Source organism: Narcine bancroftii, chromosome 2 (assembly GCF_036971445.1).
Source record: "Narcine bancroftii isolate sNarBan1 chromosome 2, sNarBan1.hap1, whole genome shotgun sequence".
NCBI classification, from domain to species: domain Eukaryota; kingdom Metazoa; phylum Chordata; class Chondrichthyes; order Torpediniformes; family Narcinidae; genus Narcine; species Narcine bancroftii.
The window spans coordinates 258,110,678-258,125,568 of NC_091470.1; the positions used below are offsets into that span (position 1 = coordinate 258,110,678).

The 14,891-nt window shown below is 42.1% G+C and overlaps 1 protein-coding gene across 7 annotated transcripts in view; it reads right to left on the reverse strand.

Moving 5' to 3' along the window:
- Positions 1–3,040: 3,040 nt before the first annotated feature.
- col14a1a (collagen, type XIV, alpha 1a) overlaps positions 3,041–14,891 on the reverse strand; it is a 311,666-nt gene continuing 299,815 nt past the window's right edge. For 2 of the 7 annotated variants that reach the window (XM_069920939.1, XM_069920938.1), the window contains exons 44-48: positions 13,960–14,026; positions 11,265–11,453; positions 8,920–8,997; positions 5,796–5,951; positions 3,041–4,062 (exon numbers count right to left, since the gene is read on the reverse strand). In XM_069920939.1, the coding sequence (XP_069777040.1) occupies positions 3,797–4,062; positions 5,796–5,951; positions 8,920–8,997; positions 11,265–11,453; positions 13,960–14,026 (756 nt within the window). In that variant the 3' untranslated portion in view covers positions 3,041–3,796. Of the gene's footprint in view, positions 4,962–5,551; positions 5,590–5,795; positions 5,952–8,919; positions 8,998–11,264; positions 11,454–13,959; positions 14,027–14,891 lie in introns of those variants that run through there. The other 5 variants (XM_069920942.1, XM_069920943.1, XM_069920941.1 and 2 more) reach the window with 5 other exon arrangements.

The window sequence follows — 14,891 nt, forward strand, 5'->3', positions numbered from 1 at the left end:
CAGTGATTGCCACATGTTGAGACTTGCTTTCTCTGAAGATTTTTTTTTGTTTCATGAGATGGGAGGGTAGAAGCTGAGAAGTGATGGGGAAAGGGTTAAGAAGAGTAGCTCTCTGATAGGAGAAGTGGGTGGGAAGCTGGAGGAAAGGAGACAGAGAGACCAGGGGAGGGAATTTGGAGATGTCGATATTGCTGCCGTCTGTTTGGACTCCTGAGATGGAATATAAGGTGTTCTTCCAATTTACGGGTGGTCTCATTTTGACAATACGTGAGACCATGGCCACCTATGTCAGTGTGGAATTAAAATGATTGGTCACTGGGAGGACCTTGCTATTGCAGAGGAAAAGGCAAAGGTGCTCAGTGATCTTCCAGTCTGCATCTAGATGGAGAGGAAGCACTGGAAGCAGTAAATGATCCCTACAGATTCACAAGTGTTGCTTCGCATGGAAGGAGTGTTTGGGTGGTGTTGAGGGAGGAGGTGCAGGTGCAAGTATAGCACTTCTTCCAGTCATTGGAAGGTACCAAGGTGGTTTTTAGTGGGAAGGAATGAGTGGATGAGGGAGTGGACCCAATTGAAAGAGTGGAGGGGAAAATGTGCCTGGTGGTGGGATCCTGTTTGAGTTATTTTGACTTTTTTGTAAGAAAGGTTTTCCTTTAGTCTTGCTAATTTGAATCAATTGAAACTTAGAAATGTATATAAGAGGCAACTCATCATTAAAAACCCCTCTGGAGGATTGGACATTTGGGATTTTTACCAGATATACACCCCAGGAAGGAAAAAACATCAACTCAAGCTGGTCATTCTGCAACAAGAGAGCAGAATGACTTGTTCTGAGCAACAAATCATGTGAACAAGCTAATTGCCCAACTAGTCAGTACTGACACTTATGCTTTACCTCACCTTATCAGTTCACTTATTTTCCTTTGTGTACTTATCTGCCTCCCATTATGCATCAATGTATTTTCCTTGGATATTCCAAGCAGCAGTGAGCTCATCATTCTTTGGATAAACATGCTGTATTGAATTCCCTGTTGTATTTTTGGAGCAGTTCTGTACATTCACTCTTCATCTACTAACAGCACTGATTTTTACATTAAATGGATAAAGTGACTCATTGCAGATGTTGGGCCAGAAGCACACAAGGGATGAATACAAGGTGCATTCCCACCCAAAACAGGATTTCTGACTGTGCTTTTGATGGGATGAAAACCCAACATCCCAATGCACAAGAAATTATGACCCCATTTCCCCCACCCACTGCCCAGTAGAAATTACTGCTTGTGTCAAAATACATCAAACTTCTAAAACGTAGCTAGAGGGGGGGAAAAAATCATTTGAATTGTTCTACAGGAGGAGTGCATACACATGCTGAGAGTATTTCCAGATCAGATTGCAACATCTTGAGCATTTGAGATGCATCTTTTTTGCTAGTTCTGAATGGCTGATCGCAGAGAAAAATGACCTCAGGAGAGGCTCAATATGTGCGGTCTGTATTCTTTGGTTTAGAAGAATGAAACACATGATCCTGAGTGGATATGACAGGGTAGATGTCAAATTGTTTTTGTTAGTGGGAGAGTGTCAAACCACAGGACACAGTTGCACGATATGGGATTGGTCATTTAAAATGGAGGTGCATAGAATCTTCTTCCATCAGAGAGTGTTGAATCTCTGAAATTTGCCACAAAGAGTTATGAGGCTGGATCATTCGATGTATCCACAGTGGAGATTGATAACTCTTTGGAAGGTCAGGGAATTGATGACAGTGGGGAACTGGCATAGAAGAGGAGTTGAGGCAAGCAGAGATTAGCGATTGAATGGTGGAGCAGATTCAGGGGCCTGGTGGCCAACCCCTGCTATTATTTCCTCATGTTTTTGCAATGCCAAATTTTATGGATTAAAAAGAGGATAATTTCAATGGTTAGGTCTGAATTTTGTTTGTTTTCTCTTGTATTTTTTTAATCCCTATCTTTACAAAGTTGCAACTATTATTTGCACAAGGCAATAAATAGGTCAGCAACAGGAGAACTTGAGTGTGACAAAACTGCATCCAAATTCCTGTTTACAGATTGTTTCAATCGTTTGTGCATAGGCTCTCAAAGCAGTCTTTGGATGGTCAGGTCAGCTCATTTACCAACCTGACAGCAATTTTCACAGTATTTGAGTCTTGACTCCCTTTCCTCCCCTCACTCTGAGGGGAGAAAGTGAATCTGTTGTGCCACTATACTAATACTTTTTAGAATGTAGAAAGGAGACAGAAATGTGTGTAGGGTCGGCAAAGGGAATTCAAGATCTGATGGAATATTTTGCTGAAAGATTGGACCAACAAGAGGAGAATAGACCAAAGCAAACTTGTCAGTTCATAGAAGGTAAAGGATGTCATCATTCCTCGTGGGTTTAAAACTCCGTTTCACTGTCCCCAGGCACACAAAAGATCTGCACCATTGAAATGCCTGTTTTTTTTTTCTTGCATGAACAATAACCGTGAAAATTTATTTATCCTTTTTTCCAAATGAAGTTTTTTTTTAACCAAAGTACCTGTTTGGCTGCAGCAAGAATGTTGGTATGTATATTGTACTTATTTATATGACAATAAACTCATCATCCTTAAGCTGGCAAGGGAGCAAAAAAGATTACCAAGATGGGCTGGGGCATTCCTACTTGGCGCATAGGGGGAACCTTACAGAGGTCTGTAAAACCACGAGGTCCATAAATAAGGTAAATAGTCACAGGGGGAGGGTTGAATTCCAAAACGAGAGGGAATAGATATGAAAGGGACTTGGGAACACCTTCACACAAGGTGGCAAGTACATGGAACAAGCTGACAGAGAAAGTGGGAGAAGCACAGACAATTTTAATGTTCAAAAGACATTTAGATATGTAAATGGATATGAAAGAGTTAGAAGTTTATGGGTGAATGTAGGTAAATGGGACTAGTCTGGTCAGTATGGACAAGTTGAGCCAAAGGGACTGTTTCTGTGCTGACATTGCAGTTGTGAGTTTGCAGTCTTCTGTGCAAAACAAAGTCAGACATACCACAAGGTTGGTAAATATTTCCTTTTATTTACTTGCTCCTTGAACAATGACCATTTCATCCAAATAAATTACCTGCTAGATTCTGCAAAGAGCTAATTGAGTAGCATAGGGGAATGGGAGCAGTTTGTGAAAAAAACGACATAGTCTTCATTTAAATGGTCTCACTTCATAGCAAATGCACCATTTCATCTTTGTAAAGTTTTCCATTCATAACTGTGTATCTCTCCATTGCTGCTTCAAAGTTTGTTTGACAAATCTGCCACAAGTGATCTCCAAATAAAAACTCTCCAGTGGTCTTTGGATCCATTTACGTGTATAACTACTTTGTGACGCTATTTTTACCACATTGTTTTCTTTTGTTAAACATAATACAAATTTCAGTGATGCTGCCAGTTAATTTAACAAATAGAAACACTGGTATTATGCCGTTGGAATGTAACAGAGAACTGATATCATAGCATCTTACTAATCGTCCATAGATTAGTGATTTAAAATGATCAGTCAACATTTTTATAACTGAAATATTTAAGACTATAATGGAATACTTTGAATGTTCAAATCTCTTTTAATGGTACAAATAGTTTATCAACAACATAGCCAATAATCATCTAATTGTTGCATTGTTTTGGTGAAAATAAACCTCAAGAAATCCCAGTTTTTAACCTGAGCACTAAATCCATATTTTCCATTCAACAGGGGAAAGGTCCGTGAGATTTTCATAGTGTTTATGCCTCTCCTTTGTTGTGCTTGACGATGTTCCACTTCATTTAGAAACTCTCCTTGTAAATCGTCGAATTCCAGGTGACCGGACCTCAACAGCTTCCAAATCTTCCTCCTCCCCTTCGAAAGGATTATCAGGTTCCAGAAGGTGAGGATCTGGGTAGGAAGGCTGGGAGTATGGGTTTGGGTAGGGGTAAGACCCCTGGTACGAGTACGGATCTTGCTCATCATAAGGATCATTGGTTTGGTAGGAGTTTGGAGGCAATTGTACTATGGGGATGTCTTGATCGGTTGGATCACTGTATCCACCTTAACCCACCACCAACAGTATTCATAGTTAGCACAGGAGGAGAGGCAGAAGATTAAATATGAATCCGATATTAGAACATTATTTGCAAATTCAAAAAGCTGATTGGTGCTGGATGTACATTTTAACAAGCAAATTTAAGACACACACCAGCAATGACTGACATAAATGAGTAGAGATGGTCACAACGCAACAAACTCCAGCACCAGATAGATAAGACAAATGGGTTCTTTTTCTAAGTTTTACCTTGTGTTGCAGAAAAGTATGTTGTTAGATGGTTTCAGTATCAATTGGTAAGTTTATGATAATTAAGTGGTTTTGTCACTTGGTTGAGGTTAGATCACAGGAGAAGGTGCTCGAGAAGGGCAGTGCAATGTTAGACTCCAATACTGCGTCCACTCTACTCGCAAATATAAGTCAACCTGGCCTCAAGGCACACTTGATGTTCATTCTCAGTAAGGACGATCAGATGGCAATTAATGATAGCAAGATTGGTGCCTCTTAAAGAAGTGAAGCTACATTTTAATTTCATCGTTAAAACAGATGAAAAAAATACAGTGGACAATGTCTGAAAGCAATTTAGTTTCATAAACAGGTAGGCCATTGTTAGCAGGGTTAGGTTATATAAAAAAATGTGGTTAGAGGGCATATTCCAATGTGTGGTAGCCTTGTGAGAAAAATCCTTGCATCTGGAGAGGGGCTGTTCCTGCCTGATTTAAGGAGAAGGGTAAAAAACTGGCAGTAGGTGTTTGATGGCAGTACATGTTGAGATTTAATCTGGATGAGGCAAGACAGGACTGAGCAGGTGCCCCACAACTCTGCACCTGTTTAACGTGGCGGAGAGCACTGGAAACATGCTAGTACCTTGTTCATAGCTGATAATCTCGGTAAACATCTTGAGCTTTAAATAATTGCCAGAATAGTTGGGGTGGAAGAGAAGACAAGGAAAAACAGAAACCCATTTAACAGTCAGTATATAAAACACCCAGCACAAGCAAAGCAGAAGCCAGAATTATAACCTTCACATTTGTTTTGAAGAGAACAATCTAAGTAAGGGATGATATATTACTTATTTTCCCAATTCCATTAGCATTGCCTCAATCTTAATTTTCTGCCCATAACATACATAATTTATAACTGTAATGCCATAGAATTGCTGGAAGTGTACATTACTTGAAGCAAGCCATTCAGTCTAATGTGCTTTTGTAGTTCCTAACTGTGTTTGATGAACCAAACCAAGACATTCTCTCTGTTGCATTTTCCCCCAGTTCCCCCTCAAATTACTTTCCATTATTTACCTCAACTATACCTCAGGATATGTTTAATTTATGAATACAATAAAAGAGCCACAAGTTGTGTCTTTCATCCCCTTGTCATTGTTAAAATGTTTTACCAGTGGAGGAATAGGAATTAGAGCAATGGAAAGTCAAAGTCTCAGAACATTGCAAAGCTACAGAGAGCTACATGCATTTCAGGTGGTGCTATACTTACAAGTGCAATGTAGTTTAAATGTTTTACCTATGCCCCACCTGTAACAGCGACACATACAAGTACTAACCACTGTAACTTGTATAACAATACTTCAAACAAATCTGTGCCTCAGCAGGGAAGGGAGCAACAGATTGTATCTGAAGCTTAAGACTAAAATATAGTGACACCAACAAAAAATAACAGACAAGGCACAAAGAGGAAAAATTTGGCAATATGGTGCAAGAGAACCAAAGAAAAGTCCTACCTCCAATATTGTAGCCAGCACAAGAAGAGGGGTCACAGTAGCCTGCTGGGCCAGGTGGTCCTCTTGGGCCACCTGCCCCTGTACGTCCCGTGCTGCCTTGTCGCCCTGGGGGTCCAGGAGGACCTTGATTCCCACGCCGCCCCTCTCCCTGAGGGCCTACAATAGACAACGGGTTGAGTAAATCTAAGAAATAGGAGCACGAGTAGGGCATCTGGCCCAACGAGCCTACTCTGCTATTCAATGTAATCATGGCTACTCTGATACAGGCTCATCTCCACCTCCTTTAATTCCCTGATTATGTAGAAATCTTGTCAAATATATTTACTGAGGTTGCCTCCACTCCTTCAATGTCAGTGAATTCCACAGATTCACCACCCTCTGGGAAAAGCAGTTCCTCTTCATCTCTGTACTAAATTTATGATCCTGAATTTTGAGGTTATGTTCCCTAGTTTTGACTACCCAAACAACTTCAATCCTTTCACTATTTTATTTGTTTCTATAAGATCCCCTCTCATTCTTCGAAATTCCAGCGAGTACAGTCCCAAACAATTCAACCTCTCGTCCTAGGTCAACACCTTCCTTCATCCCTGGGATCAAACTGGTGACCCTCCTCTCCACCACCTCCAAACCCAGTACATCCTTCCTCCAGTAAGAAGCCAGAACTGTGTATGCAGTACTCCAGATGCAGTCTCACCAGTACCTTGTACAGTTGGAGTGTAACCTCCCTGCTCCTAAATTCAAAGAGCTCCAGTAAATTTGTCCAACAGGACCTGCCTTTGGTGAAGCCATGCGGTGTCTGCCTGATGGATCCAGATGTCTTGCTATTTCTTCTTTAATGATAGCTTCAAGCATTTTCCCAACTACAGGTGTTAAACTAACTGGCCTATCATTTCCCTGCCTTTTGCCTACATCCTTTTTTAAATCGTGGCATGACATTCACCATCTTCCAATCCACCAGGACCTGTCCAGAGAATTTTGGTTAATTATCACCCAAGCCTCAACTATAACTTCGGCAATTTCTTTCAGTATCTTAAGATGCATTCCATCAGGACCAAGGGATTTATCTATCTTTAGACAGTCAAGTTTTCTGAGTATGGCCTCTTTAGTGATAGCTGTTACATCCAAGTCCTCATCTCCCATCACATCCATCTTTGGCATGTTCGACGTGAATACCAACACAAAATAATCATTCAAAACCTCAGCCATTTCCTCATTATCCAATAACAATTCTCCCTCTCATCTTCCAAGGGTCCAACCTTCACTTTAGCCACCCTTTTCCATTTATATAATAAAAACTTTTACTGTCCATTTTTATATTTGTGCTAATCTTTTCTCATAGTCTACCTTTATTTATTGCTTGCTTCATGGTTTTGTTGCTTATTAAATGGTTTCCACTGCTCTTGGCAACTTTGAACGCATGAGCTTTAAATTTGATGCCTTCCTTTATTTTCTTAGTTGTCCAAGACTGGCCTCCCTCACCCTTTCTGTTCTTGCTTTTAACTTTATACTTTTGTTGAACACTGTGAAAAATGTCTTTGAAAGTCCTCAACCATCCCTCCATGTAGCCTGTGTTCCCAGTCTACCCTGGCCAACTACTCCTTCATCACTCTGTAGCTTCCCTTCTTTTTTGGCATAAAACACTGGGGTTAGACCAAACTGTTGTACCCTCCATTTGTACAATAAATTCAATCATACTGAGATCACTCTTTCCAAAAGGATGCCTGACTGCAAGATCACTAATTTGGACTGTCTCATTGCACAGGATCAAATCCTTGTAGGTTTAGTAACATGCTGTTCAAGAAAGCTATCCTGTACGCATTCTATGAAGTGCTTCTCAAGGTTGCCTCAACTAAACTGATTCATCCAATTATGATGCATGTTGAAGGCCCCCACAATAACTTCTGTTTCATCCTTACATACATCTGATATTTCTTGGTTTATTGCCTGTGCCACTGTATTGTTAATATTAACATTTTCCTCCTTAGATCTTACATCATCTCTCACTAATGCCCTGATCTCATCCTTTAACTAAGAGTGGGACTGACTTTTTTGTGGGAACAGTCTCGACACAATGGGACCTCCTTGACCTTACTTTGTTGGCCTTGCCTTCTACTGCCTGGGTTCTAAGCTCCTAAATTCTTTCCCTGAACCTCTGACCTCTCTTTTACTCCTCCTTTAAGATGCTCCTGAATGTGTACCTCTGACCAAAACTTTAATCATTTGTTGAGCAAGGTTAAATATAGAACTTTCCATTTTAAATCTCAATTCCACTCCCAAGCAGCCTGGTGATTCACTATCACATAGAACTGTATAGTACAGTACAGGCCTTTTAGCCCACAATGTTTTGCCAACCTATGTAAACATACTTAGATAACAATCTAATTCTTCCCCACCTCACACCCATAACCATCTATTTTTCTTATATCCATGTGCCTAACAAAGAGTGTTTTAAACATCCATATTGTATTAGTCTCTTCTACCACCCCAGACAATGCATTCCAAGCACCCAACATTTCTGCCTAAAAACCTTACCTCTGGCATCCCCTCTAAACTTTCCTCCGTTCACCTTTGATATCTCCTCTGTATTTCCTATTGTTGCCCCAGGAAAGTGGTGCTGACTGTCTACCCCATCTGACCCCCTCATCTTATATACTTCTATTAAGTCACCTCTCGTCTTTGTCACACCGAAGAGAAAATCATGTTACATGTTCTCCAATCCCTGCAATAAATCTCCTCTGCAGCCTTTAAAGCATCTACATCTTTCCCATAATGAGGTAACCAGATTTTTATAAACAAGCATGGCTCTTGAACTCAATTCCCTGACTACTGAAGGCCAACACACAATATGCCTTCTTAACCACCCTATCAACTTGTGCAGCAACCTTGATGGATCAATGGACCAGGACCCCAGGGTCTTTGTTTCTCCACAATGAATCCAAATGGTTCTATGGAGGGCAGACAACTTAACCCTTTGACTGAATGACCATTTCTCTGACAGTGCAGTCCTCCCTCAGCCATGACCTCTGGACCAGAGATGATTGGAAGATTTACAGAACCTGGAGCCTAGTTTAAGAAGCCCGAGTCTGGGGTTGGGTCATTGATGCCACTGAAAGCATGGCTTTACCTGGTGCTCCTGGAGCTCCTTGTGGGCCTTGTTTACTGAAGCCTGGAGTTCCCCGCTCTCCCTTCTCACCCGTCAGACCTAGGAGAAATGAGACAACTTGAATGCATTCCTTCCACTGTGAGCCTGATGCTTACTTTGAGAATGATGCCAAACTCATTTTCATTTCAACCAACATTAGATAGTAAAGATGGTTGCCAAAGACTGCAGCAGGGTCTTGATCAGGTAGGCAGAGGAATGTGAGGTTTTGCATTCTAATGTGGGTAGGACATATACTGTGAAAGATAGGGGTCTGCCAAATGTAGCTGAGCAGAGGGATCTAGGAGTACAGGTACATAGTACCTTAAAATTTACTTCACAGGTGGATAAGGTGATCAAAAAGGCAATCAGCACTTGAGCCTTCATCAGATAGAGTATAGAAGTTGGGAGGTCATGTTGCAGCTTTGGTGGGGCCCCATTTGGAGTATTGTGTTCAGTTTTGGTCACTTGCAATAGGAGAGATGTTGGAGATGCTGCAGAGAAGATTTACGAGGAAGTTGCCACGACTCAGTGGCCTGAGCTATAGGGAGAGGTTGAGTCGGCTAGGGCTTTATTCCTTGGAGTGCAGGAGGATGAGGGGTGATCTCATGGAGGTGTACAACATCATGAGAGGAATAGATAGTATAAACACACAGAGTAGGGGAATCAGTATCCGGGGGACTTGGGTTTAAGATGAGGGAGGAGAGATTTAACAGGAACCTGAGGGGTAAATATTTTACTGAGAGAATAATGGGTGTATGGATTAGGCTGGTGGAGGAAATGATTAAGGCTGGTGGAGGAAGTGATTAAGGCTGGTACTATTGCAACATATAATAAACATTTGAGGGATACATGGATAGGATGGGTTTAGAGGGATATGGGCCAAACATAAGCAGGTGGGACAAGTATCGGTGGGACATTTTGGACAGCGTGGGCAAGTTTGGACCAAGGGACTGTTTCCAAACTGTGTGACTCTATAACATGATTTATTCATATTCTTTTCTAGTACTAATTCTCAACAGTTAGATAAAGGGGAGAGATGAATAAACCACACTAGGATTAACAGTTAATTGAGCATTTTAAAACTTTGAAAGGAATCTGAAAGGTGGAAAAAGAGAAATTGATTTCACTGGCGATGTTTAGGAGAATGGGACACCATCAGTGCCTGGCCTTTCAGAGGTGTTAAAGCAACTTCACACATGGAGTGGTGGATATACAGAGCTCGTGCAAAAAGCAGTGGATCCATTAATAATTGTAATGGTGAAATTGATGTTTTTTTGCAGAGATTACTGATGGAGAAGGAGCTGAGGTGGCTGGATGGCATTAGATACAAATAAGTCAGCTGGCTAGCCCTTGAGGTTAAATGGCTGTCTGTGACTGTGTGCTGCCCAGCAAGTGTAAAGAGCAAAAGTGAATGGAATTCTGGTTCAATTCTGAACTAGACTTTCTTTGGTCCTGGCAGGGAACCTTGCTTTCAACTTTTCTTGCCAAGCATCAAATTAAATCAGTTCACCTGCTGCTCGATACTCTTGAAGGGCCAAACATCCCTACTGTTCACTGCCTGAAACTTCCAGTGTCCATTTATGTTGCAACCTTGCATGTGGCCTGAAGTGGTCCATATTTGGGCTGCTGGATGATTGACTTTTGGGCCAGGACTCGAAAGGTTAAACAGTTTCCAATCAAATATTTTGAATGCTTCTCATTATTACAACATGCCTACTCATCTGTGCAATTAGTATCCAAGGTTTTCATAAAACTGTTCTGACAGCTGGCTTGATGTGCATCTTGTTAGCAGTCTCAAAATTAAGTGAGATTGCGCCTGGGGTTGGTACTTTGGTTGATATAGTTTTTAATGTAATTAATTAATTTAGAGATAAAGCAGGATTACAGGCCCATGAGCCCATGCCGCCCAAATACACCCATATGACCAATTAACCCACTAACCCAGTACATCTTTGTTATTATTAATGGCAAGAGATTTATTTCTTGTTTATAAAGCTGCCTTTGTTATCTCTTTTTTTATATAAAATCTGCACCCCACCTCTTTCTCCATGAACAGCAAAAATTAGGAGAGCAGGTCAAGGCCAGTTGTTCCCACAGGCAGGAATGGCAGTGACACGAAGACACTATTCAAGAGTCCACAAGCAGATGAGGAGAAATGTTTTGGAGCAGGGAATTATGACCTGGAATACCAAGAGAGAAAGGACAGTGGATGGAGATTCCATGAGAGCTTCCCAAAGGAAATTTGATAACTGCTTGAAGGATACTTGGTGGGAGACTGGGTATGGGCGCGGAGGGATGAATGGCTGCGTTCATCATTACATCGTTACCTCTTTCTCCTGGTCGGCCAGGTATTCCTGGCGTGCCAGGGAATCCAGGTCGGCCTTGAAGACCTGGTTCTCCTGGCAGACCAGTTGCGCCCTCGCGGCCTGGTTCTCCTGGTGGCCCCGGTGCCGGCCGTACTTGTACCGCATTGCTGGGAACATGGTTGAGAATGGAGTTGTACCTTGACAAGTGGCCTAAGGAGGGGTGAAACTCCCAGATATTAACATTCACACATCATACAACTGAAAGCGTCTATAGCAACTTCAAGGACAGAGCACCATCTATTTATGAATGATTTCACCAGATAGAACTGAGGAAGAAATCCAATTGAACTCACATTTTGTGATCCCCGAATCATCTTGAGCTGTCACTGTGCAAGTTTTAAAGGATGCACCTCTCTACTCCAATTCTCTACCTCACACAAACTTCCTGTGAGCATAAACTTTTTGTGGTTCCATTTCACTCGAGATGTGTTTATTAAACTTTCTTGGAACAGCAGCTGCATGAGTGTAAACCTTTCCGATTCTACCCCACCAGACATTTGAACATTGAAATCTACAGCACTGTGCAGGCCTTTGGCCCATAGTGTAGTAATGACCCAGTGGTTCTCAATCTTTTTCTTTCCACTCACATACCACGTTAAGTAATCCCTACGCCACAGGTGCTCTGTGATTAGTAAGGGATTGCATAAGGCGGTATATTGGGTGGAAAAAGTTCAAAAGTCTCTGTTTTAATTGTACCTAATTGACTCGTTTGTGCACGGATTCATATCTCCAAAGGAAATGAGCCAATGACAATTTTTCTCACGCAAAATATTTCAGTAACAATTAGGTCTAGAGCAGTGATTCTCAACCTTCCCTTCCCACTCACGTACCACCTTAAGCAATCCCTTACTAATCACAGAGCACCGATGGCATAGGGATTACTTAAAGTGGTATGTGAGTGGAAAGAAAACGGTCAAGAACCACTGTAATAACCTATTCTAAACACTGCCTAGAATTTCTCTAATGCATAACCCTTCATTGCCTTTATAACCATGAGTATCTGATTTGTCCTTTCAATGCATGAAATGCAGCAGCCAATTTGCACTGAGCACATCAGCTGTTCTGGTGGTGTTTGATGAGGTTTGTCAGTTCAGGAACCCTGGGGAGGGTGCAGGGCAAAACACAAACATGCTGGTGAAACTCGGAATGTCACACAACATCCACAGGAAACAGAGGGTGACCAACGTCAGGCAGACGCCTGAATAAAAAGGTGGAGAGGGAAGAAGGGACAGGAGCGCGGGCTAACAGGTGGGAGGTTAAAACAGAAAGAAGCTAATAAGTGATGGGGAGATGGCACAATGCTAAAAAAGGGTAGCTCTCTGATAACCAGAGGGAGGGGGGTGGTGAGCTGGAGGAAAGGAGAGAGAGGGGAGGAGGTTAACAGAAATTGGAGAAGTTGTCTGTTTGGAGAGTGTCCAAATGGAATACAAGATGTCGTTCCTCCAATTGGCAGGTAGCTTCGATATGGCAGCGCATGAGGCCATGGACAGACAATTCAGTGTGGGAATAGGTTGTGGGATTGAAATGATTGGCCACCGGGAGGTCTTTGTTATTGGAGCAAATAGAGTGAAGTTGCTCAATGAAATAGTCTCTCCAATGTAGAGGAGGCCCCACTACGAACACTGGGTCTTTCTCAAATGAGACCACAAGATCATTCACATGGATGGAGGGAGCAGGGAGGGTCCAACAGCCAGCATCCCATCCACTGGAGTGTTGGCTCTGTCCCAGTCTTCAAAGCAGTAATGAAAGCCAGGGCCTTCTTGCTCAAAGATGGGTAACTAACAACTCCGCAACCCAAGCATTGGGAAAGCCATCTGTGGTATTGCATTGCTTTGTCAAACTCAACTCGTATTTCAAATTCTTAGAAAGAAACACATGCTAGAAATGCTTCTGAACTGTGACAATAATGACAGCAGAGAAACAGGGCCTTCAGACAACTGGTTACATAACCCTATTATTATTCTGCCCACTTTGTTATCAACTCCCCTCACCAACACAACAGGGGTGGCGGGGGCAAATTACAGGGCCCAATTAACACGACCTGCATGCCTTTGGAATGTGGGAGCAACCCAGAGAACGGGTGAAACAGGCAGATCATGAATGCTCCACACAGACAGTGCCAGAGGTAGGGATTGAACCTGGGTCACTGGAGCTGTGAGGGTCCACCACTGAGCTGCCCCCCAAATCTTTACTAAAAAGTACGAGGATATTGCCTGGTCCAAGTTAATCAGGCTAGGGCTTTATTCCTTGGAACGTAGGAGGTTGAAGGGTGATCTCATCGAGTGTTCAAAATCATGGAGGAATAGGTTGGGTGAATGCATAGTCTTTTGCCCAAAGTAGGGGAATCAGTAACCACAGGACATAGGTTTAAGGTGTTGAATGAGAGATTTAACAGGAACCTAAGGCATTTTTTTCTTGCACACCTCAAAGAGGGTGGTGGGTGTATGGAACGGGCTGCCAGAGGAGGTAGTTGATGCAGGTGTTATTGCAACATTTAAGAAAAAATTGGACAGATCCATGGATAGGAGGGTTTAGAGGGATATTGGCAAAATGGAGGCAGGTGGGGGGAATTTTATCGGTGTTGGGCCAAAGGGCCTGTTTCCATGCTGAGTGTCTCTAAATCGCTGCAGGTCTGTACAGCACCAGGATTACTCACTCTGGATAAGTTGCTCACATACTTGTTGGGCAATGACACGGACCATACCCTGTGACTGAGTGTCTCCCTGAAATTACAACAAAAACAAAATGGTTTAGATATTTTTTTAAAAATCTCTTAACTATAATTTTGAGAACAATACAGTGGTTACATCAGAAGGCCGTAGAGGTTTACTTTGGGGTAATTTTACAATTTATTAGAACACTACTTTTTCTGGTTGAGGAATGACTGCCTAGAGAAATCATCTCCAGGATAATGCTTTCAGCCAGATTGACACTGTTTTATTGCCTTCAGGTGTAAGTGCTGTACAGGTACTCCCTGACTTGTGACCTATGTGACTTAGTCCATATACGACTGAATTTTAAAAAATATATATAAGAAAAATATAAAATTTATGTGGCTTACAACAGGGATACAGGCCATGTAAGAGGCAAAATGCGCGTTCTTACTTTGTTAGTTGGCGTCCTGGGCTCCATAGGCTGGGCAAGGCCATCTTGATTTCTGTATGCATGTGCAGTGAGTTTGCACATTGGAGTTCAGTTGGCGCATGCACGAGAGTTAAGGGCACAAATTCAATATTGTCATGGCGCTTAACTCGCATTGACGCACCAACCAAACTCCAATACACAAACCCACCATGCATGAGCCAACCGAAGACTCGTGTATGTGCATAGGAATCAAGATGGCCATGCCCAGCCTATGGACCCCAGGACGCCAACTAAAAAAGTAAGTACGCACATTTTGGCTCTGATATGCCCCGTTTCCTTGTTACAATTTTTACATACAACATTTGATTAAAAAGTTTGCTTTAAGACTTTGGTCCTCCACGTGTGCGGGCAAAATATCTGACTTAAGTCCATTTCAAGATACAGCCGATCGTCGTAAGTTGGGAAGAACCTGTATTTAATCCCTTTCTGTTAACATTGCAGAAT